A 24,465-nucleotide genomic window follows, 5' to 3' on the forward strand; every position below is an offset into this window, starting at 1 on the left:
CGGATACGTTAATCGAGAAATTCATATGTTTAGGCATATAATTCACTATTTCTGGGTTCTTCGCTAAATCACACATAACTCAAAAGACCGTTCATCTAGTAAAGACACAATCGGTTTTTGGTCCAAAAACTCTTAATTCTAAAATACTTAATCTTTTTCGCTTAACGAGTTGTCTAATGGCTTATTAGAGCTTATTAGAGACGTAGTTTGATTGACAGTCATCACTAGGGATGCACGGTCAGGATGGGATTTAAAAAAATAGTTACCCGGACAATCTACTACAAATGGTTGCAATTGTTTCGCCGAACAAATCAATATGTAGCATAGCATAGCATAGTAAACTTGGCAATTATATGACCGCAAACCTTGTATAATAGCCATGTTTTACTAATACGCAAAAATATAAGGAGATAGAATCGAATACGGGACGTTATAAGAAAACACGTTTACAAAACAAATGTTTTGAATCACGTTTTTACACAGGATATTCATGTTTGTCTTTTTACTGTTTTTCTTTTCTTTAGGGAACATCATCATCTGCACGAAACTCTTTCTAATGCATGCATCGTCGGATTTGTAGACCGGCAGCAACCACCCTTTGATATTGTACCGTTACACAATCCGGGTCCCGAATGCTCATCTTGAGGTTGAATATACATCCTTCCACGCATTCGCCGTATCCCCTGCGCTGCCGATTTACATGAGGGGAATGCATATTAGCTGCAATCGTTTCGCAATGTTCGTTGTCATCAACGTATCATCACAACAGTACAAAAAAGCACTAGGATAATGTGTTGCGTTTGCGTGTTGAACGAATAGTGCGGTAGAAGACAGACGCGCAATCTTACAAACACACATACACATTCCAACGTTTCCTGGCAACCGATGTACGATAGAAAAGGGGTGATCAGGAAATTGAAATATTTCACACGACACCCACCTCATTCACTTTCACCGATCTGTATCGCTCTGTTCTCGTCCTGACTCGTAAGGAAGCATTTTAAGCATAATGAATGTCATTGCCAAATGACAATCCAGCAACATATTGGCAATGAACTTCGGAATTTAGTTGTGGGTCAAATTTGGCCGGAGTCTGACGAGGATTTCACGTGAGTGCCTAATACCGTTGTGCAACATGGCCTAAAGAAAAAGATCGACAGAAGGGAAGGAAGTATGTTGGATATCCAAAACCTAAGATATATTGCCTTGTATCAAATGTGACACATCCTTATCTCCGAATACGGTTACGTCGTGGAAGCTTGTCGAACTGCTGCTTATGAAAGAAAAAGCGAGTGCGAAAGAGTGAGAGAGAAATCCGAGACTACATGGAAAAGGCAAGAGCCAACGCTGCTAGGATCGCGATTGTTACTAACCTGTCGAAAAGGTTCCGCAACCATTGCTGCGTTTCCAGCAGAATGCTTAACTTGTGTTGTGCGCTGGCCGTCATTGCATTCGAAATTTAAGTTGGACAGAAATGAAGGCGAAATACTACGCCAGTAATAGCAACAGCAGCAGTAGCAGCAAGTTCCTCCGCCTGCCCACCGTTATTCGTGCAGCTAAATTGCAATCTACCGTTTGGCTCAACCGGCATCTTTACAATCAACCACGTACCGATTTAACACTCTAGAGAGGGGGACGCAAATAGTGCAACGAGCAAACGTGTTGTGCCGTCTCTCCGGTCGATCGAACCGCGAGTGACGCAATGTACGTTATCAACCCAGCGCCGGCATCTCAGGACCTACAACCCACCGCCAGCAGCTACGTGACAGCACATCGTGCGAGCAGTCCCGAGTCGATCGAACTTCAGCAACAGCAGCACAAAGAAATTATCAGCCAAATACTGACAAAATGCAACGCCGACATGTCGGAGGAGGTAGCCAATTTTAGCTGCCCCGATGAGAAGACTCCCCCACGATCAACAGCGGCAGTAGTTAAGGAAGGCGCAAAGTACTCCACATCGCCTACATCCGCGGGACGCCCAAAAGACTCCTCGCCGTGCACCGATGAGCATGGGCATGGTTTGAAGCCAATTCCTGAACCGAGCTTGACGTCGAAAGAAACAAGCGGTGCACCTGTAGGAGAGGGAGGTACGGGACGGTACGGTAATACTGCGGATGGTGACGTCCGGTCACCTTCAGCTACATTAAAACGGAGCACAACTCCCGACGGTTCACCACTTTCCACCGCCAGCTCTTCCAATGCGGCCTCCCTTTCTCCAACGTCGTCTGATGGGCCGGCGAAACTACCGCCAAAGTCAGAACAATTGACTGAATCGTTAGCACCCGCGTCCAACTTTGCCAGTGTGGTACATCCGAAGGAACGAGCCCTGAAATCGATCGCTGCCGCAGCAGCATCGAATGAACGGAATAATGCTGCGTCGAATGGTGGTAGTAGCGCGTCAGCGGCAAAACCATCCGCCAAATTTGCTGGAACAGGACGAACTATGTTGAATGGCACAACGAACAGTTTTCCCTCCGGTACGACGGCCGCCACCGCAGTTGGGACGGGCACTGCGTCTGGTGGCAGATTACAATTTTTCAAAGGTAAGAAACATAGTGTAGTGTGCAACGCCAAGTCGAGGAATCTTTCATTCCAAGCAATTGCCACTAGAAACTGGTTTATTATATTACTATAACATAATCTATCAAATGTGTCTCTTGTAAGGTTTACAGTGATAGTGACAGGCAAGGTTACTTAGCCATACATTCATCGATGTTTATACCTTACAATTTTCAACCAAGGAAGTATCTTTTGTCCCGGATGATTTTGTTTCCAAAGCCAGGATAGTGTCATATAAGTTGAACAGGAAATCCTGTGTTTCTTCAATCATATATACGACTATAGCGATGAACGGGCCTTAGGGAAGTATGTTAAAGGATGAATGTTGTGAATTTTTCTGAGTGGGATTGCGATTCAGTGGATTTATTAGTGAATTCCTTGATGCAATTACTCTCGGAAATCAATGGCCAGCCACTTACCAGCTTGATGCCTCCTGTGGCCACTAACTCCGCGTACCGTTAAATCCGCTACTTGTTCTCTGAGCAGCCCACTAAAACTTGTCGAGTATTAATTGCTCCACAAAAGTGCAGCCATTGTAAAACTCTGAGAGATTGCCATTATAATGGATACTACGGCTAGTTGTAGGATTCGTTGCTTTTGGACGTTGGTCAACGTTCTGAAGGTGTATTGCAGAATAGAACTTAAAAATGTTTAGCTTCTTTCGTCGCGACAGGTGTTTGGACCTGTTTCCACTAGTGGTGGGCGCATCAATAATATTTTGCGTATCTCAACATCTATATTGTTACTGGTCAGTAGACCATTGTCCTATTATGGGTCATGTTTTGAACATCGTCGATGCAGTAATCATCTAATCGACTTTTTCTTATAGTTTGCCTCAGATGTCTTTGTCCCTTTTCTAAGCTTGGTTTAACGATCTGGTAGATCATCCCAGCCATAAAATGGTTTACTAGTTATACTAATGGGGCGGTCCGGTGGAGCTAGCGACAGCGGCGCCGGTCTTCAAACGGCAGGACCGGGGTTCAAATCCCATCTGGACCGTCCCCCCGTAGTGAGGTCTGACTATCCAACAACGTGGTATCGGCAGTCTAGAAAGCCATTTCGATGGCCGGCATGACCTTAGAGGTCGTTAAAGCCAAGAAGAAGAAGAAGTTATACTAATACTACTTACTTGGATAGCCAGCCATTACTACGGGAGAACCTTTAAGGAGATTGGCCTGTTGGCCGGTAGAGCATACAATATAGAGTTGATTATCGGGTGTAACTGTGTGCTGATCGAATTTTAAGTGAAATTTATGTAAAACTAGATTGTTGATAGTTGGTGATAGTCGTTAAATCATCGATAAAATACCGCAAAACGTATTTCACATTTTTGTCCGACCCATACTTCACAAACGGAACCACACTTACTATGGACCCACCTTCCGAAGGCGTGTTAATCTTTTGCAAATTTACCAAATCATTATACGACAGGCATTATAAAGCCAAAGTACGACGATCGGTTAAGATAACGACTACGGGGTCCATCAGAGATTGCGCTACGTCCTCTAAACGGGCGTCACTATAGCATTGGGAAAGGGGATGGGGGCATAGGGGCGTACAAAAAAATGTAAAATCATTGATTGGCGATCGAGTTATCGCATCGTGCCTTCTTCACTATAGTCTCACCGCTTATCACAGTTGATTTGTGAGTTTTTCGAAGGTCTAAAAATAGATTTCCTTTATATGCGTCCTTCCACCGTTATCACGCCGGCCCGACGCGTGTTTGCCCTTCCGTTGCCTAATGAATTGTGCTCCGATTTCCACTTCCTTCTCGAGTTTTTTGGGTGCTCTCTAGGCGAGAGCCACCTTACTACATGATGGGGATTTCATTTGATGTGCAGATATTTATGGTTTGGCTGTAAAAGTGGCACGTCATTTAAAGCCCCAATAATTCCTTCTGTGTTGGGGATTTCTATTCCCCGAACGAAATTAGTCACTCTGCTTATCAAGGGTCAAATTTGTACGGAACGGTGTGTATATTGCAACAACATGTAACGACACGGTGTGTCCAATCGTATCTCACTTGTATCAGGAAGAATAGAAAGATCAGTTTTTGTAGGCCTTTTTCAATGAGAGCGTTTCATCAAAAAGTTGCAAATGATTGATTACTTTGCGATATTTTTAATTAGCGAAATCATTAGTGAACTTTAAATGTGTTGACGTTTTCTAAAATTGCGTGTATTTTAAACACTGGGTATTGGGAGGTGATCGCTCCTTTGTTGCTAGCTTACGTTGGCCTTTCCATTCTGTGGGGTGTTTGATTTTAATTTGACACTATCTCCTTAGCCTATTCGCCATTCGCCAATCGCCGTTCGATGTTCGACTTTTGTGCGTCACGATTACGTACGACCACACCTCCGGGCCACCTTTCGATAAGGTTAACCTAGTCGTGTGTGTACCTCCCATGGAATGTACAAAGTCGTCAAGACCACGATCTGGTTGTTTTCACTGGTGGAGGCTGGTTCGTAGGCGATAAGAGCAGCCAGGCTGACGACGTTTGGTGTGTGATTTCGTTACCAGTGTGTGGTGTACATCCCGATGTCTTACGCGGTCCCGGCGTTCTGTTTGTACCCTTATCTACGGGGCTTTAGACTTCAATGAAAAAGGGAAAAAGGTGCAAGGATTCGATGTTTTTCTTACTGTTTTGTCGGTTTGCTTGTCTTGGCAGTCAGTAAAACAAAGATTCTTTGTGTTTGGAATTAGTTTATTATCTGCAAATTGTGTGTGTGTGTGTTTTTTTTTCGGTTAAGACAAACTTAAAGTCCACTCCGATGTCGTCGTAAGCAATGTGAAACGCACGCACTCTGTGATTTTATATGAATCGTTAAAATCGTCGTATTTGTTTGCATCAACAACACATACACACTACCGCGCTACATGAAGGACGGGGACACTGGAATGTTGGAGGGCTCATTTAAACGAAGACGAGTAGCATTAATTTCAAGCAACAATCGTTGTTCATGAAGACGAGCAGTTACATTGCTCATCCATTCTAGTCCAGCAAGAGATAGAGCTCTCGGTTTACTTCGCGGTTTTATTCAATATACGTCGCACTTTTTGGATTGATAAGTATGGGGAAGAGATTAGTCTATCTTTTTTATGCAGAGGACATGCCGACATGTCAAGTCTAGATAAGCCAAAAAAAAAAAATTAATACTTGTCAGTTGTTAAATAGTACTTTCAGAAGTTTTTATAACACTGTAAAATATACATAGAAATTGAATAATTTTTGTATTAAACTAGAACATCTCGTCTAAATGTTACATTTCACTACGCGCACCCACCACCAGTCTCTCTCGCTTCAGCAGAGGAGACGTTTTCGATGTCTCCGACGGCGAACCGCCGCCTTAGCGATTTGGATCACTTAGTGTGTTCGCGTAGGTGGACCCCGGACATTTTGCGCTTATTTTGCTCAGCTGGGTCGTAATTTACAGCACTCTGGAATGAATTTATTTCGCTATCGCGATGTTTGCCTCTCCCGTTCAGTTAAGTTTAATTTATAAACGGGGTAAAAATTGAAATAGAACCAAAACAGCGGCAGCGACATAAGGTCCTTAGTCTTATGGTCTGAAACAGATGCTTGAACAGTTAAAAGGTTTGTGAAGTAGTGACGTCGATCTCCACACGGCGAGCGATAAACTAATCTCGTGAGGACAAGCCCTTAGGTGAAAGGTACGGACATAGAGCAGGTCCGTTTATTCAAGAAGAAGAGGTTTTTGAAATTTACGAATGCTGTTATTCTCTTAATGGCTGTCCTTGCCTAAAATGTTAATATTCTTGTTAAATAATCTGAAAAACAAGTGCTGTATAAAAAAATCCTTGTATCTTTCTTACCTCTAACAGGTAACTGAAGACATTTTTCCTACAATTCTTGTAGTGGCTCAACATTTTCATAAACCACGAACAATGCTGCATTTTCCATTCCCTCTAATAGTCACGATTTGAATGCCCACCAATGAGAGAGCCACTCACTTCTATCACCGTACGGGCAGAATCCGTTTATTTGGTGGCCGGTGGCCATCATTCGGAGTGTGTGCCTCGTGTATGACGCTACGCGGGTATCTTCGTTGCGTTGGAAGTTGCGAAGCGTAACGGAAGTGACGGTAGAGTAACATCATCGGAGGAGCAACAAGGGCGTGAAACAATGGCACATAAGGTTTGGCGCAAAAAGGGTTTCCTGGCTCACGAGCAAGAACAATATACCATGGGAGAATATTAGTATGCGTGAGAGAATTAAAACGTGCCGCCACGGTCAAGCATACGAATGTGTTTCCCCTTTTCTATTGTTGGTTGTTTTTTTTTTTCTTCTTTTTGTACCCAACTACTGTCTAGCTAGCTCTGCTGGACGATGTACTGGTGCTTTGATTTGTACTTTTGTCTCACTATTTCCCGGGAGGACTTCTTAAGACAGTACAGGAAAGTGATGGTTACCGAAAACTATAACGTAAAACACAGAAACTCACATACACACACACACACACACACCCAATTTAGGCGATGTTGTGTGCTGTGACGAAGACAATAGAATTGAAGTTTTCCGGTAGGTAGCTTGCGTATACGGTGTCATTATGCGACATGAATGGTTTTACAAAAGTTGATTTCTTTCCTGTCGAGTGCAATGTGCTTTCCATGGGATTGGAATTAAATTATAATTGAACCAGGTTTATGCAATCAATTTTCCTGTATGGCTTCACCGTGAGCATTGCAGCAAGTCTGTTGGTTCTGTGAATGGTAGAAATGCTTTGTGCACCATGCATATTGGTTGGAAAACCGATGTCGTCGACACATCGGTCTTCAATCTTACTCACGCGGTGACAAAAAATGTGAAAGTATTCGATTGGCTTCGGAAAGAAAAGCTTCGCCAAAAAGAGGAAAACGAAAATCGACTTGTAAACACATCGTCTTCATTCCTAATTATGCAATTAAACGTCGTCGTCGTGAGCCGTTGGCGCGAAAGTGCGTCTAATCGTTAAAACGTGTGCCCTCTTCTGCAATCGTTGTTTTGACAATCGGCATCGGCAGCAATATTTAGCAGCCATTATGGTAATTTAATTTAACAACATAATTAGCGCCAATTGGTGGCTTCGTGTTTTATGCACCATTTTTATGGTGCCATTTATTGAACGGTGGAAACAGCGGCACGCGAGAGAAAAGCGAGGCAAAATAAAGCGGTTTACATTCGTACGATTTTTATACCACGGGGTCAAAAGGTTGATAGATGTGAGTGACACTATGCTATACTATTTGTGGTATGTCAGTATTGGACAAAACATGTGTCGTATAGAGCAATCATCAATCAAAAGATCTGCAAATTTCAATTTTTCGAAATAGAAAACGAGACACTTACTGCAGTTGACAGTTCAGGATGTTTGTTACATGTTTATTGCAGCTATCAGCTGTCAAATTGACGGATCACAGCGAATGTTTTGTGAATAAGAACCATTGTGCTGGTCAAAACAACTGCAACTTCTCGCTTCTTTGAACTTTTCTCTCTAACAGCATCGTTTAGAAACTTTGTTTTACGTTGGAAAAATATTCGTTTACTGAAAAAAGTGTTCTTTTTGAATTATTTTAACATTACAAAGTAAATATACGTCGATTGAGGAAGGTCAGTACTGACGCTTTCTTTATATTTTTGTTACCATACACCAAAATGACACCTGAGGCTGGTGTCATTGCTCGGTGGCATGCCACTAGTTGCAAGGGAAATGTATGGGATTTGACAGATGAGGTTGAACGTCAACCACAGGCTTTTACGTTTTTTTAAATTTCAAAAGCATCTCATTCCGAGTGTTTTTGTGTTATTTGTTCTGTTCAGTTCTGCATAGTTTCGTCTGGTGATTTTATACGACAGTTCTCATCGCATCCAGTATCTTCGTGACCGTTGCAATTCAATATGTAGATCGTTTGAAATGGGGTTTTGGAAGATAGTTAATTAGTAATGGGGTAGCCCTTTAAAACTGACTTTCATTCTTCAACTTTATTTGCAACGGCAATAAACATCGCTCGTTGTACTGTTATTTATTGGCTTAACAATAGTGTCTCAAAAGCTTGCAATAATTAACGGCAAAAAAGGAAACGCAAGGGAAACAGATACATTAGTGTGAAATATTGCTGTCGTGTTGTGATAGTAATGCCTGTTTTCTCCTGTTGCTTCTGTTACTTCAGACCAGATGAAGGAATGGGCAGCTCTGATGGCGGTTAATCTTGCTCTGGGGGGTGCTCTCTACCATGTGGGCGCAGGTTTCGATTGATTGTGTAAAGAAATTTTTTTCTCTTAACTCTTAAGTTCAACGTGCGGGGGGGCGAAGAACTAATATGAAGAAAGGTGTGGTAGTAGCGCACAAAACTTTGCCACAAGCGCGCGATCGGGCGCACGCGTGCGCGTCCAATCACTAATGTCCACAATCTGTCTTGGTTTTGTTTGTTGCTGCCTATCGTCCTTTCTCGCCCCTAATGTCGTCAAGTGTAGTACACTTTTGACGCGCGGTAACATTGCGGAATGGGGGAAGAAAGAGAGAAAGGAAAAGCGTTGAAAAATGAAGGAAAAACCCCCCAAGCAAAGATGCAAACACATCCGCCTCGGGCGTTTTCGAATGGAAGAAAAGAAGGCACACAGGTTAGTAAAAGGGTACCACGACTACGACCACGACGTCAAGGCAATAAGCAGATCTAGGGAAGCAAGTGGTTTTAACAAAAAAAAAACAAAAAAAAACGAATCTAAAAAAAATGGGTGCACCACACAAAATAACCCTCTGCCTAGTATTTTAGTTAAGCATAACTACTCCAGCATTCCCTCGGCACTGGTGGAGCGATCCTACAGCCTTTGGGAGCTGGTGGTAGATAAACGCGTTACTTTGGTGCTTCTTATTTTGCGAGGATCGCGAGAGAGAGAGAGAGAGAGAGAGAGAGAGAGAGAGAGAGAGGAAAAGCAAGAAAGGAGAAAAAGATGAACACAGAAAGAGAAGAGAATAGAGTGACGGGGGGACGGGTGCGAGCGTGTTCGAAAGAAAAGAAATATGGGGAGCCTTCTAAAGTAGGCTTCAGTGAACAGTACGACAGCAGAAGAAAAAAAAACGAAACATAAAAGTTGGTTACTTCGAGGAGGACGGACGCGCTATGCTGTTTGGGGGAAGTAATGCTTCGGCGGGAGAAGAGTGAGAGCGAGAAAGATCGAGCGAGGATCGAATGACGGAGAGAGGGCAAGGGGTTTGAGATGGATATTCAACTGATGACAGGCGCAAGATTAAGATGAAGATTGCTTGAAAAAAGGAGTGGTGGGAGGGGGGTTGTTTGGAGTAGGAACAGGGCGGAAAAGATTAGAAATGGGCGAAGGAAGGTGAAAACAGCAGCAAGCAGGCAATTGGGAAGGGAAAGGAATGAAATTGGGCTCGTGCCACATTCCACTCCACAACTCCCATCGAACCTCACGCACCACCCCTTCATCGCATTCGATCGTTCGATCTTTCTTACTCCTTTCAGCTATTTGTGTGCAGTGATCGTGTGCTGCTCATTCCTTTACCACACACTTACTCCAATGGCGTCTCTCTTGGGGATCTCTGTGTGCTGTGTGTCTGTATGTGTGTGTGTGTGTGTGTGTGTGTGTGTGTGAGTTTTTTTTTCTTAATTTATTTGCCCGTCCACTCGACTTACTTGTCGCGTTTCTCCACGTTTTGTTGTTTTTTCATCCCCCTGTTTTTCGCCTTTCGGAAATGATGAATAACAGAAAAAGACGTCTGGGGCGAATGGGAAGGAAAATGTGTGGCACGCGCTGCCATGACACACAGAGAGAGAGAAAGACTCGCGCGCACACCCGGATCCCGAGATATCTTGCGAGTGCAAACACAAGAGCCGCAACGCGGCATTTGTGTGTGGCTCGTGCCAAAGCCACCACAGATCGAGCAAGCTGAAACGGGCAGAGGGCAGGAAAAGCCGTCGACGATCGCGCAAAGCTACTACTTTTCTCTCCGTCGGTGGGTAAGCTTCTCCCGTTGTCTCTATTTACTCCATGCGTGTGTTATGTTGGCTTGCTTTCGAGGGTAGTCCATGCAGTGGTTCGAATCAATGACATCTTGGGCCATAGCATGGCACGGAGCTCGGAACTCCTTACACCTCTCCATCTCTTGCGATCCTCTTTGCTACCGGGATGCGGGAAGAAACAAAACGCACACCTTTCCGAATAAGGCATTTATGCGCCCGATTTTTCAGTCACTTGCGTTTGGTATGGAACATGTACCAAACCACAACACATCTGCGAGGAAAAGGGCTCCAACGACCAACGACCACGATGTAGGTAGAGGCTGCATGACAAACTATCGTCAGCTGCTGCCATGGTTTTGTTGCGTTGGTCTTTGCTGGATTCAATTGCAAAATAAGGCAACGAAAATGTAAGATAAAGTGATAAAAATCGGCCAATCTGTAAGCTCCAAATGGGGTGCACAGTGCAGTGGGGGTAAGATTTAAGCTATGGGTTCACACATTAGGGTTGTTTGTAAGCATAATTCTTTATTTTGCTTGCTAGCAATTAACAATGGACATATTGCTGCATATACTATGTCTGTGAAAGTATGAAAAAAGTTAAAGTAAATCAAGTAAACTGTTCAGCCTTAAATTCTTCTGAAGCGTTTTATTTTTGAAGAACCTCGAATAGAACTAAAACAAACGATTTTGCTCGAATCTTATTTAATTTTGCCTTACAAAAGTCTGCAGCTTTTGGCGTTTTCTAGTTTTAACTTTAAAATGTTTTTAATTTATTTGTTTATTTTTATTTAAAAAAAAATTAACGTGAGTGTTGTGTGAAGTGAAATTTACTGAACACATTTAGGGTTTTTGTATTATATACATTTCTGCTTCCTTGGGCCAAGCAGAGCCACTAGGAGGGCGATTGCGCTAATCTCGTAGTAGAGTGAGTTTGACCATCTCTCTGTGTCGGTTTGGGACCAACAGGTGTGTGTTAAAGCAATAAAGGTGATGCGAAAGAAGTGCTTTAAAATGTGAAGGGCGACAACACGGCCACGGTGTAGGGAGGTTGGCAGGAATGGGGAGAACAAAGCAGGAAGGTGTAACCCACAACAACAGCCGTCATGGTTGTTGCCCGGAAAGCGCTCCAATGAGGAACGAATTATGAAAAAAAAAGGCAGTGAGGTTGTACAGTGAGCTTTGGTTGGGTTCCTTTAAAATTGGCTTAGAGCCAAGGCAATACACCTAGCTCGGTTGGACCTGCTCAGCAGAGGACTAGAAAGAAGGGAATGTGGGAGGATCGGGTGAAAAGGTGGGCAGAGAGATAGTTAAGGGAAGCAAACCGTTGGTTTTTGGGGCAAAAAGGGAAGGAAAGGATCGGGTTCGTGGGGGAAAAAAGGGGACTGGGAACAGAAACAACACAATCAACATCACCATCAACAGCAGCAGCGGCAGCAGCACCAGCAGCAGCAGTAGAGAAACAGAAGACACAACAAAAATCAACCACGATGATTGGGGCACGAGCGCAAAATGTTTCGGTTCGTAGAACACACTTTTGTTTGTCGATGGCGTGTGCGCGCGCCAACTTGGAGAAAATTGTCCGACCCTTCGTCTTTGCGATGATTGCGTGTTGTGTTACCTTTTTTCCTTTTTTTTTTTGCTCTCGTTTGCTCCCTCATTTCTGTGGTACACACTTAACGCTGTGTTTGTGGGACGACGGAACATGTGAGTTCCTCGTAAGATTTTCTTACCATTCGTAAGAAAATCGGCCTCTGCTGTGTTTCATTTCTAGCACCAAAAGAAGCTCACCGTAGGAGAAAAGCTGTCCAACTTATTTTTATATTTGGATGACGATGCAGTAAAGCTGTAGTTCTGATACTATGGCGTGTCGTATTGTGAAAATGGCATGCACTTGATAAAGGTAATTAAATTGCGTTGTATTGCAAAATAGTAGAGAGTCATGAACTAGCACTACTATAAGATTTTCTTACGTACATTTTGGAAACGCTAATCTACAACCTTAAACCTTTTCCTTGGTATTAGTCTGCATCACCAACGCTTTTTCCAGAGGGAGCGAGAGGGGGTTCCAAATAAATAATAAACCTCTTCTTGAACTGCATGGCAACATTATTGCACTGTGGATGCAATGGTAATGGTGTTCATCGTTTAGTTATGCATTCATAATTTAATTGCTAATTTTCTCATTTGCTTGCAAGATGGACAGCGTTCCCGCATAGCCATAGTCATTAAAGCAGATCTTAGTAACATGTCTGTTCTGGATAAAAGTAATCATGACCTACTACAACGAGACTTGCTTAAGACTATACATATATGCAACTGTGTATCCATGTTGATATTAAATCAGCAATAGCTAGCAAGTAAAACCAAGTTCCCCAAGCAAAAGTCGACCAGGTAACCTAAGTACTGTTTTTTCCTCAGAACAAGTCTGGGTCCTTAGGGTTTCTCGAGGGTTTGTCCGGATTTTATTCAACAAGGACTCTTTGCCCAAGTTGGCAATTAATTTAATACATCTACAACAAGATTTAAAAACCATATGTGGACCATAGGTCTGTGGACATTCGGTGCATTTCCTCAAAGTGGTGAAGTACTCGATTGATTGATCATATTGCATTAATGGCTCCTGGCTGTCGGTGAATCGTTGTTTGTTTATTTTGTTTGGTTGAAATCGAGTCTGAGATTTAGAAAGCAAATACGTCAAGACGCAAGGGAAGAAAGAAGCAAGATGCATAGTGAATCGACATCTTTGGTGAGTTTAAGTGTAGCATAGAGAGAGGACTGCCTCAACAGATTCGTGATTGAACAGACGCATCAAATGTTGGTTGCGTGTTTTTTACGCTTCATGGACGGACAGATGAGCCACAGAGCACGTTCTCCGCAGTAAACAATCATTATGTGCCGATTTCTTCGAAATGAAGTTCGAATGATGGTTATGGAATGATTGGAAATGGAAATTATAGTTACAATAACAAGCATGCTTAATATTTCTGTATTGGCCATCATACAGGGATGCTGCTAGATTTTTTAATTTATAATTTAAAACTTGTGCCGTGGAAATGGGAACATTTTTCGTTTGAACTTGGTTAGTATCGGTTATGCGTACACAAACAAGCATGTAAGGGAGGGACACGCACCAACAAAAAACCCACCGTACTAGATTTTGGCAGAATGGTAGAAGAAAAAAAAGGAAACAAAAAGGTGCTCGCCATCTGTCGCCTTGCTTTTGTCGTGTGCCATAGTGAAAAGCGTTGGACAGAGATAGAGGAGGTAGCGTTGGATGAGGAGTGCGTGCATACCTCGTAACTGTGTGAGAGAAAGAAAGAGAGAGCACTTAGTGAAGGATGTTGAAAATAACCCCTCGCAGAAAAGAACATGGATTCGTTCAATGTTTTTTGCGTGTGTATGTGTATATGGAATCGGTGAGAGAGAAGGCAAGAGACATCATACCATGCCAAAAAAAAAAAACAGTGGTTGCAAGAAAAGGACACACGAAATGTATAACTAGAAACCAGACGCCGGTACCGGAAATGCCGGGGGAAAATGTTCTGAAACGGGGCCCCCACGTCCTATGGCTGTTTTAGAATAAGAGGGAAATGAAATAAAACGGGTGACGCGTCGGTTTCGGTTTTGCTTCGTTTTTTTTTTTCTTTTCCTCCCTCCATCCGGTAACGAAGGGAACACTCCCTACGCATTTCCCATAGTAGGCGCGCGCTGATATTTGATGGATACGAGGATTTTGGTACTTGTGTGTGTGTGCTTGTGCATAAATGAAAGAACCTTTTTTTTCGTAGAGTTTAACGGTTCGGTGGTGATGGGCTTATAGCTGGTGGGAAATGCGTTGGGAAATTGGGGCGAAAGCGAGACGGAATAGAATGAGCCGAATGCAGTTAGGAAGGGTGAGAAAAGGATCACACGATGATTCAAAATAAAAGAAACTTCTTATATTGTACATGGTGATGGAATAAAGGTATTGAGTTGCATTTCCTATGCAAATACTTTCTGCCTCCTGGGATCCTTTTTTTGGTGTTAGTGCTAATATCAAATTGTTTATTATCCTAATTAGTTGCTTCTCGGATTTTCTGATGTGAATTCTTGATTAAAATATATGCAAAATGAAGTTCTGATGTTCACTCACTCTAGCAACTGCACCCAAACTGTGTATTAACGATACCACTAAAAAGGCAGGTCGTGGTCTAGCATGATCAGAGTCGACTGGGTGATAGTAATGGATGGCTAAAAGAAAGGAAACAAAATGGAGTAAAATAGCAGAATGAGATAGCAGCACTGTCTATGCAGCGAATGCGCCTGGCCGGAAAAGCAAGAACGAGGATCGGGTGTGATGAGATGGGTGAGGAAGCGTGTGTGGGTGTGTGTCGTAATGATTGTGACACGCGCGCACGTATGGTGTTTGGGCTAGAGGTTACCTTGGTTTGTTAAAGCAGCCAGAAGACCACGGGTGGAGAGCTGTGTACACATAAAATGAGAATGAAATGTACGTGTTTGTGGCTGCGTACGTGTGTGTATGGGTAACAAACGGATGGTTATGCTGTTTTCAAAGGGGTTGTGTTCGTAAAAGGCACTAGACCGGTAAGGGCGCACTATGCTGGTTTTCATGGAGCGTGTCTGTTGTGGCAGAGAACAACGCGCCTCCTGCAAACGTAGCGCATTTTGACGCTAATACTTAAGTCGTAATAGAGAGAAAGCGGAACAGATTTTCCACCCTTGGGCGAAAGAGATGAAACAGTAAGGTGGACGAGAGAGAGAGAGTGAGAGAGATGTGTAGCAGGAGAGGAGGGAGGTGACGGGGAAAAGTAAAATTATTGTTGATGTTTTCATTACCCTGCCGCTGCCACCGTCGTCGCCGTTAAGCCAGCACCAGTTTTACAAGGGACGCGTGCCTGCTTTATTGTCTTGCTCCTAGCGTCATTTCACTATCGGTTGCTCCGGAATGGGACTTACACTCGTCTAGCCCTATGTGTCACTTTACTTCTGTCTGAAGCCCTCTTGCTTGTGGCAAGTGTGATGAGATCTATCTCTAGCTGTATGTATGTATGAGTGTGTGTGGGCATCTGTTTGAAATTTAGGAAGAATTCCTTCAACATGCAGTCTGCTGTCATATGATTGCAATTTATGCTGTCGCTAGACATTATCTAAACGAAAACAAAAGCTCGAGAGGGTTAATGGATAGAGGTGACTGGAGGTCGAGCAATGGCATTTCCATCTGGCAAGTGGCACCGAAGCACGATGTTGGTAGACAAATTCAAGATGGATTGCAGAAAGTACGATTCAATTGTGGTACACGTCTGTTACCTATAACATAACAAGGTGAATTTCATGTACTTATCAAAATACAGAAGGGTGAAATGGTTAAATAATGGTCAAAATATTTAAAATGGTTGGTCTTACTTTTATTTTCAAAATGATAAAAAATCTCTTGTCGTTTGCTACGGAAGAGTTTGCAATTTTTATAATTTTGATGTATCATCATTATAAAGCAAAATAATGCAAATGCAAAAGTTGTGCAGAGCACTGTATTGCTCTTGGTGAACAGCTGGATTAAATCTAATGCGCTACCGCACCGCACTGAAGATTCCATTCACCGACACCGATCCAGCAATGCAAGTGAACGAGAAGAGCAAGCTGTAGTTCGTGGTAGAGAAGCAGGGCACAACTGCTATGGCAACGGCGTCACACGCCAGAGTGTATGTGCGTATGTGTACTCAGGGGATTGTAGTAAAGTCGCACCCGTGCGCTAGTTTGTGAATGTATAATGTGCGCCTGCTGCAGAACAGCTCTGATCGCGCCGTTGTTGCTCTTCTCGCAACCGCAAAAGAGGGCACGTGCGCGCAGCTAAAGGCGTTTAGGCACGAGCCACCGCGTCGATGCGCGCGTGTGTGTGTGTGTGATGTGTGTGTGAAGAAGACGAAAACGTTGGAAGATGGGTGTGAATGTACGAGAGTGCGGAGTGCGGAATGCGGAGAGAAGAGAGAAAGCGGAATCGTTCCAACATATCCAGCAGCAGCCACAGTAGACGAATGCTCGAAAGTCATCTTGGCACCTCCGCGTCGTACCTACCCCTCTCTTCTATCTTGCAAAGGGAATATTGGGAAGGGAAAACGATCTGTGCTTGTGGCGTAGGCTGGCGGCTTTTAGCGAATGCACTGGATATGCTTTCCTCTTGTTCCATCGCACGATCGCATGCGGTGCTTTCTTCTCGCATGGGCTTTCTCGCTCTGTGTCACTCTTCTGCTACTGTCAGCCCATACGCAAGAGATGCTCGATCGTGCAGGGTGAGATGACGATTGTTGATAATGATGACGACGGTGACGATGATGATATTGATGACGGCGTACAAGCAGATGCTGGCTACAGCTGTGTGGTGCGCAGTGCAGTTAAGCCGCGTATCCTCTTGTGCCTACTTTGATAGGGAGGAAGCAAGCCCAGCAAGCATAAATAGCCCTAGCGGGGAATCCTATCCTCGTAATGTGGTTTACAGATCGTTGCCTCCGGGTAGCGTCATTTCACAGTTGACAAGCAGCGAACGTAACCGAATCTAGTTTTACTATAAGTGAGTGCCCATTTTGACTTACATACTCTAGTCACTTGCGCTTATGGCACGCTTTTGCTAATTGATTACGGCCTTTTATCGATCCGCTGTAGTGTTTAATGATATGCACGTTCGTATGATTTCTACATCGTTTGCTAAGTTTTATTGATATTTAATGAGCGTTCATTGGTTTTAATTAGAAAAAACAGATATAGTTTATGCAATTTCCGCTTTGTTGTATTAGTCAGTACTAATTAGGTAAGAGAATTGCGTAGAGAGAAAATTAGAGCAAACTGTAAATTTTTTCTGAGTCATGTTTACAAAAACACATTTTAAAAAACGCTGATAATCATTGATGAGTAAATTAAAGTACATTAAAGTCTAGGACCTTATATTATTCGATCTTTGTATACGTTCGGGTAAAAAAAAACACATTCCATAAGTTGATGTTCAGAGGAAATCATTAAGTGATCCCCATTATTCGTCGTAAAGTTGAAACATTTCGAATGGCTAAATGAGCCTTCAAGCAAAAAGGGTACAAACGCCTCCGCACAGTGGAGAATTGTAACAACATTCCTATTCACCGAGAGAAATTCGTTGACTGCATTAACCCAATCAAACGCTTCTCCGATCCGTTTTCGACCCAGAACACGGAGGCCTCAGGCGCGGTTGCTAAGGCATGGTCGCTCGGTCTGCCCGTTTTTCAGGCGTGGGCAGAGCTGATGATGACTACGATGGCGATGATTATTATATGATTTGATCATCTCCGATGGCCTCGTCCCTTGAGTGACTGAGGCGTGCGGCGTAACTTGAACGCGCGGGTGTCTCAAACGTTAGCTCTGGCAAGTGCCAGTGCCTGTTTACTACTACACCTACGATTGATCAACGCAATGGCACATGATTCTGCTCATGCCGCGAGGCAGCTACCGGAAGAATATCTCCCACGGGTTGTGTGTTCACCGTGGATGTTTTCTTTCCATTCTCCATTCATGTGATTTCACTAATTTTACGTTTTGGGCGTAATAAAACGCATTAGTGGCAAGAGACATAGATAGCAACCATGTTCCTTAATCGACTGGAATGGATTTAAATGAATCCGATCTGTGAATTGCCACCGTCTTTCCCACAATCGGCCAAGAAGCTATCGGGCACAAGGCGGTGGTCGGCACTCGGCGAGTCAAGGGATAATTGCTTTGTCTCCAACCTCGTGGAATGCTACTGAAACGTCTTATAAAAGTTGTTTTTGTTTGACTACCAGTATACAGATTTGCTAGCTTTTGGTTTCGTTAGTTAATGAAAGAAAGTATTGTGATAAGATTATAAGTAGGGTAATATTCTAACACCGTGTAATTTTGCTGAACGACCTATGTAACGAAGCAATATTTAATTTTTGTGCTTTATTAGGATCGTCCATATTATCTTCTTAGTGACGATTCCGACTAGATACTCTTGAACGATGACTGACAGAACCCTGTCGGTTGGCCCTAGACGATCATTGGTGCGCAACCGAAAGCGAATGGCATGGCGCCTGCCCTGTGAGTTTCGACGATTTTCCCCCATAATGATATCTCCCCATTAGCTAAACAATCGACCAATCTGCGCGAATCGTACAAACCGTGCACTGTACGCTACAACACACATTGTTCCCTACAAATGCGGCCCTCGATTCGTAACGTCATTTCTTCGTAAGGTTCTTTTTTTATGTGGATTATGTAGTGGGATTGTTTTTTTTTTTTTTGTTTCGTTTATGTGATTCGCGCTTTCTCGAGAGTGAAGCTCTAGTTTTGCCCGAGATTTACGATCGCAATAGATTGGCTACGTTTCTTCTGTCCGAAGACCGAACAGCAGCCATTTAGTGCATTGTTCCGTTGTGCTGGGCTGATCGTTACGATTGTTAGGTTAGGTGGATCTGTTTTTTCTCGTTCTTACTGCAAGAGAAATCTGTAAAAAAAAATCGTTTGCATACGGGGGTTCAAACGGCAAAGACGCGTTTTCTTGCCTATCTAAAAAAAAATACACCATTTGCGCTTCATGGCGGAAAAACAATGGAGAAAGGTGATACACAACAACAAAGTGGCAAAACTGGAGACACGTTCCGGGGGTTCCATACGTTTTTGATGAGGACGAGAAAGAAGTGGAGGGACACATCATCTTATACCGTGCAGCGAAACACATTCCATAATCACACGTGTGCTGCTGGTCGGCTGGTTTTGGTTCGCTGCGGTATGATCGTGTGATATATTGTTGGTTGGGGGTGCTCGGTTTTAAGATCAGGTGTGATACGGTACGGGTATACGTACGCGATCGAAACAGTTAAAATGTCTTTACAGTGCGATGTGATAGGTTAATATATGCGTTACGGCATGACAAGATGAGTGAAAAAGGGTCACCTTCTACTAGAGATGTACTATTTAAAGCGTTATACAGGGCTGTCATGACATGCCAAGGTCTACCAACTGTGCTCCAATAATCTTTATTTCAAGATGAATATGACGTTGAAATGTGATTTCTGAAGATTAGATTAGGAGTGTTCGTTTGGCCAGGACGATAGCAAACGACGTCTTCACACGCCAGGACCTGAGTCAGAAGCCTATCCGAAACGTTCCCTCGTAGACTGGCAGATGTTTAAACCAGAAAGAATATTAATTCTTAGTCAATCTTTGATGCATTAACTAATAATAACAAAACATCATGGTGTATTTAATATATATTGAGAATGCATCAATGCATGCTCGCTCATTGATTCATGCTCATATCACCTGATCGTTTGCTAAATTTGGGTTATATTGCAGAAATCTTGTATTATTTACTTGACACACAATTTTCCCTTGAGTTTCATTTGATAACACTGTACTAATAACATTAATTTATCTTTGTTTATTGTTTTCAGATGGAAAATTCATCCTGGAACTTGCCCGTGCACGGGAAGGCGAAAAGACCAGCTGGATTTCGGTACCGCGTAAAACATACTGGCCACCGACTGTTTCCTCCACCAGTGCCAACTTTCACAAGCACGAAAGTTCCACTTCTCTCAGCTGTAAGTAAAGTTTGTAAAGTTGTAAAGTGAAGAACTGGATTGACACACCAAATGTTACTGATTGTTACCGTGCTCGTCCTTTTCAGTTTCGGATGATAACAGCTCCATCCAGTCATCGCCCTGGCAGCGTGATCACTGTTGGAAACAATCGAACCCTCGTTCGAACATTTCCAAGGAACTTTCACTGTACTATTTTCGGCCGTTGAAAGCTCGAGTTAAACCACCATCCGAGGATACCCGGTTACGGTGGCGCCGGAAACGACGTCGTCCTTACGACTCAAGTCTTCCACCGGAAGCCACATCGAAGGTTACACCGAACTCATCAATTGAACCAGAGATCGTGGAAAATGGTAAGAGTGAAAAGAGGAAGAAGGAAAACAAACCACAAACGGATGGAAATGGTGAAGTCGTCCCAGAAAGCAGTTCTGAGATGTCGAATGGTACTGCAACACCGATGGACACGTCTGAGGTAGCACCAGCAAGTGACGATGAGGAGCGAAATAGCGTTCAAAATCCTAAGGAGCGAACAAATGAGAATGGTCCGGTGCAAGACGATCGACCGCAAAGCAATGGTCATCATTTGCCACCAAATGGGACCCACCTGCGAACATCTCATCGCCGGAAACGTCCAGAAGGGAAGGATCTTATTTCAATCATCCAAACGCTCATTGAGCAACAGCAAACGAAGATCTCCAACTCTCTAACGTCTCCGGCAGCAGTGGGTCCATTTCGCTTGGGAACGATAGCGGAACGTGGAAGCAATGGTGGGAGTAGCTTTCGCAGTTCCGTATTTACCAGTTCAACCGCTTCGCAGCATGTTTCTCCTCGCAAAAGAATTCTGCGAGAATTGGAGAAGGTTTCGCTGGACGATGTTGGAAGTAGTGGCACGAGTAGCACGAAACGATCTCGTCCGAAGTCGGGTTCTGCTGCGGGAACGCCCGTCATAGTCACGGCAACGACTGCCACGCCTCTGTCAACATTGACGACGAATGGTACGGGCAGTCCTTTAAACGGTGGATCTGCCTCTTCGCACAGTAGCAGCAGTAAGGCAAACGGTCATCTAAACGGTTCCGGATCAATTGCCAATGGTACCGCCGGTGGAAGTACCGGAAAACAGTCGACAAACGGTGCGGGAAGCAGTTTTTCGCCGGCGTCAAAAACTGCTCCACCAGTTCCGGCTCCGGTGTCGAAGCCTTTTAGCAGCTATAGTATAACCTCACTTCTTGGTCACAACAGCACAAATACCAGCACCAGCAGCAGCGGCGAGTTATCTTCCTCCGAGACCTCGGTCGCCACCTCATCGTTTGACGCGGTGCAACGCAAGACGGACGCATCGGTGGCATCGGTCATATCAACAGCTAGTCATCATCACTATCACCATTCGCAACATCCGCTCTCACCACACCACCATCAGTATCAGGGACTGTCGGTTGGTTCCAAGTCTCCTGTAATGACGGATTCCCCTCATCATCATGCTCATTACCAGGGTCAGCCGGGATCGAATCGCTACGGTGGTGGATACAGCACCAAGAAACGGTCACCTAGCTACGGTGGAGGCAATGGGACTGTCGCCTCTCCTGGGGCTACATCTGGCGGAAGTGGTAGTGTAGATCCGTACGGTAATACGATCCGGTCACCCGACCTAAGTCCTAGTCCCGAGCATCATCATACTCATCAGCAACATTCTCATCACCCGGTGCACCATCATACGCCGGGGTCAGTTTCTAATAGTGGTGGTTTTGGACGCTACCGGCAGCACCCTTATGGAGGTAGCCCAAGCAGCTACTCTTCTGCGCCCTCTTCGTCTCGTTTTTCCCCTTCGCCTAGTACGAACGACTCAGCGACAACGCCACCCTACTCAGGATCTGGTGCGCGATCGGCGCTTACTTACCGAACTGCCTATCAGCTGGGTGGAAACGGCAGTCAGGGACATTCTCCACCGGCGAGCAACGGATCGCCTCAACACTATTCTCGTGCGTCGCCGTTGAATTTTGGTCGTGGCGCACACCATTCCTCTCCACCGCCGCCACAGCATCAACGCAGTGCCGGAACGTCCTCACCGCCCCGTGCATCACCAAACGGCAGTGCCACAGCGAGCCACGTTACTACGCCAACGTCTGCCATGGCATCGTTAACGACTGGAGTGTCGCCTAGCGGCACCATACGAACGGTGCCAAAGAAGACCGCCGCTCTAAGACAGCCATTCGCCGGTGGTCATTCACCTTCCTCTTCATCACCATCCCGCGAACGTTCCAACTCGAACGCTTCCAGCTCGTCGGTAAAGAAAGAACCTGAAGGGTCTGATTCGGTCGACGGTCCATCCATGAGCCACTACGGCAATGCGCCACCTTCATCACCGGCCGGAGTAATCCGACCGAATACGATGATTGCTTCGCCAACCGCACATCATCCGGTTGCGAATCCATTCTATCCGCTCTATCCACCCCAGTTGGCTGCAGCATCCTCGGCTTCGCCATCAATGAACCCTTCCGTTGTAGCTGCCGCTGCTGCAGCTGCTGCCAGTTCTGTACCGTTTCATCCAGCTTCGCTTTCGTACTACCAGCACATGTACAACGCGGCCACGATGGCATTTCGCACTCCGCTCTGGATGCACTACCCCGGACTGCCAGCAGCGCACGCTCCCCACATGGTACAGTCGCCCCACCATCTGCCACCATCCTCTTCGGCTCCGCCTACCCTCCCGTTAGCTGATCGTCAACGTATGATTGATCGGTCTCCACCATCGCCACCTTCGGCACCACCGGCATCACTAGCGGAAGCAACGGAATCGCAACGATTACAACATTCCATCCTAGCCACGACAAGTACGCCGGCAGCAGCAGCAGCAGCACTCAACTACAGCGTTTCCGCGCTTTCGGCGTCCTCGCGGGTCATCCTCAACAATGGTGGCAGTGCGTTTTCCTCACCGAGTGGATCGAGCTGGCCGTCCGATGCCGTAGATTATCAACATCATCCAGATCATTCCTCGCGTTCGTCCGTGTCGGCAACAGCCAAAGATGAGCCCAGCAATGGTGAGTGCCTGCAAGGGCTGCGATCATCATGTAAGACCTAGACTACTAACAACTGAGAATTAGTTTTATGTTGTTTTCTGGAACGATTCTCGTGCATTCAATTCTTTGGTTCTTGTGTTAGTGAATTGCGTGCATTTGTTTGCTGATAATTTGTAAAGGAGGTAGTAGATAGCTCACATAAATGATATTTGGTTTGGATGTGCTTTGGTGTCGACTGTTTAATCGTTACAAATCTTATTTTATTGTTTCGTAATATTACCCTGATGTAAAGTACTGCAATTGATAGCCATTTGGGTACCAAGATCATAACTATACATTTTTTTTGTGTTTTTTTTTCTAATGCATCAATTTTGTAAAGAACTGATTAATGAAAGCTTTCAAGACAATTTATATTTGCGATTAAAATTTGGCGATTCAGTTTTTTTTTAATTAGCTTTATAACATGAAAATTAACGTTACAACCATGAAGCACGAATGGAAGGAATAGAATTTGAAATTGGTAGCAAAAATTGCACAATGAAAAAATCGTGCTGAATCAATCAATACCATCTACAAAAAATCCTGAAAAAAAAACTTTTTTTCTCAGGTCGGTTTAGTTTACTAATCTCTAAAATGAGTAGCTTTTTCAAGTAGTGTTGCATTTCCAATTTTTATTTTGTAAAAAAAAATATTTTCCATTAATTCATGAAGTTTATATGATACTCGACATTTTACTAAACTTGGTCTTTTGTGGTTTATTGCAGACGTCCCACTGAATCTGTCCAAACATTAGCAGACTACCAACAAACATCCAGCCAAAGGCGAACAAACGAAACAACAACATTCAAAAGACCCGAGTGATCTGATTCGATTTCGCTGCCGTAGATCGTGCAACACTACCGAACAGAAGCAACGCGATGCTTGTTGTGCTTAAAAAGTGAGACCAAAACAAGAGGATAAAACCCACCCAAAAGCAAAAGACAAAATCGGTGGCATATATCTTGTGCACAGCAGGGCAGGAGGAGCAGAAGGGTCAAAAGACGACGATGTGTCACTGTAACTATTAATCTTCAACAGGCATGGGAAGGTGATAAACGTTGGAATCGGAGGCAGTATGATAGAAGCGCACGTCAATAGTATTAAGAAGTAAGCTTAAATTATAAATGCTGAAATGTTTCAGACAAACCGAAGGTTTGTCATTTCCTCTGCTAGCAGCATACCGGTGGAAGTATGTCCACTCCCGAGCTATGTGTGTGTGGCAGAATGTGTGGAGAGATTATTTTGTAACAAAAAAAAAAACGAAAAATAAGAATCAACCGTAGAGAAATACTATT

General features: G+C 44.1%; 5 protein-coding genes across 5 annotated transcripts in view; all 5 read left to right on the forward strand.

Annotated features, from left to right (window-relative positions):
- Positions 1-24,465, forward strand: part of LOC126556860 (metastasis-associated protein MTA1) — a 137,816-nt gene that overhangs the window by 61,691 nt on the left and 51,660 nt on the right. The window lies entirely within an intron of this gene.
- LOC126558508 (uncharacterized) overlaps positions 1-24,465 on the forward strand; it is a 246,009-nt gene that overhangs the window by 40,777 nt on the left and 180,767 nt on the right. The gene's annotated exons all lie outside the window — the stretch shown is intronic.
- LOC126558569 (annexin B10-like) overlaps positions 1-24,465 on the forward strand; it is a 292,795-nt gene that overhangs the window by 12,576 nt on the left and 255,754 nt on the right. The window lies entirely within an intron of this gene.
- LOC126567283 (mucin-19) lies at positions 1,695-23,193 on the forward strand. The gene is made up of 3 exons (XM_050223513.1): positions 1,695-2,543; positions 19,974-20,120; positions 20,207-23,193. Exons 1-3 carry the CDS (start codon positions 1,703-1,705, stop codon positions 23,191-23,193), a joined length of 3,975 nt encoding a protein of 1,324 aa, XP_050079470.1. The 5' UTR covers positions 1,695-1,702.
- The window catches only part of LOC126557740 (regulator of G-protein signaling 7-like), a 279,291-nt gene continuing 266,460 nt past the window's right edge, over positions 11,635-24,465 (forward strand). Inside the window, exon 1 of the mRNA XM_050213617.1 lies at positions 11,635-11,639. The gene's annotated coding sequence lies outside the window, so the exon portion shown is untranslated. The remainder of the gene's footprint in view (positions 11,640-24,465) is intronic.

The sequence above is a fragment of the Anopheles maculipalpis genome, chromosome 2RL, assembly GCF_943734695.1.
Source record: "Anopheles maculipalpis chromosome 2RL, idAnoMacuDA_375_x, whole genome shotgun sequence".
Lineage (NCBI taxonomy): Eukaryota > Metazoa > Arthropoda > Insecta > Diptera > Culicidae > Anopheles > Anopheles maculipalpis.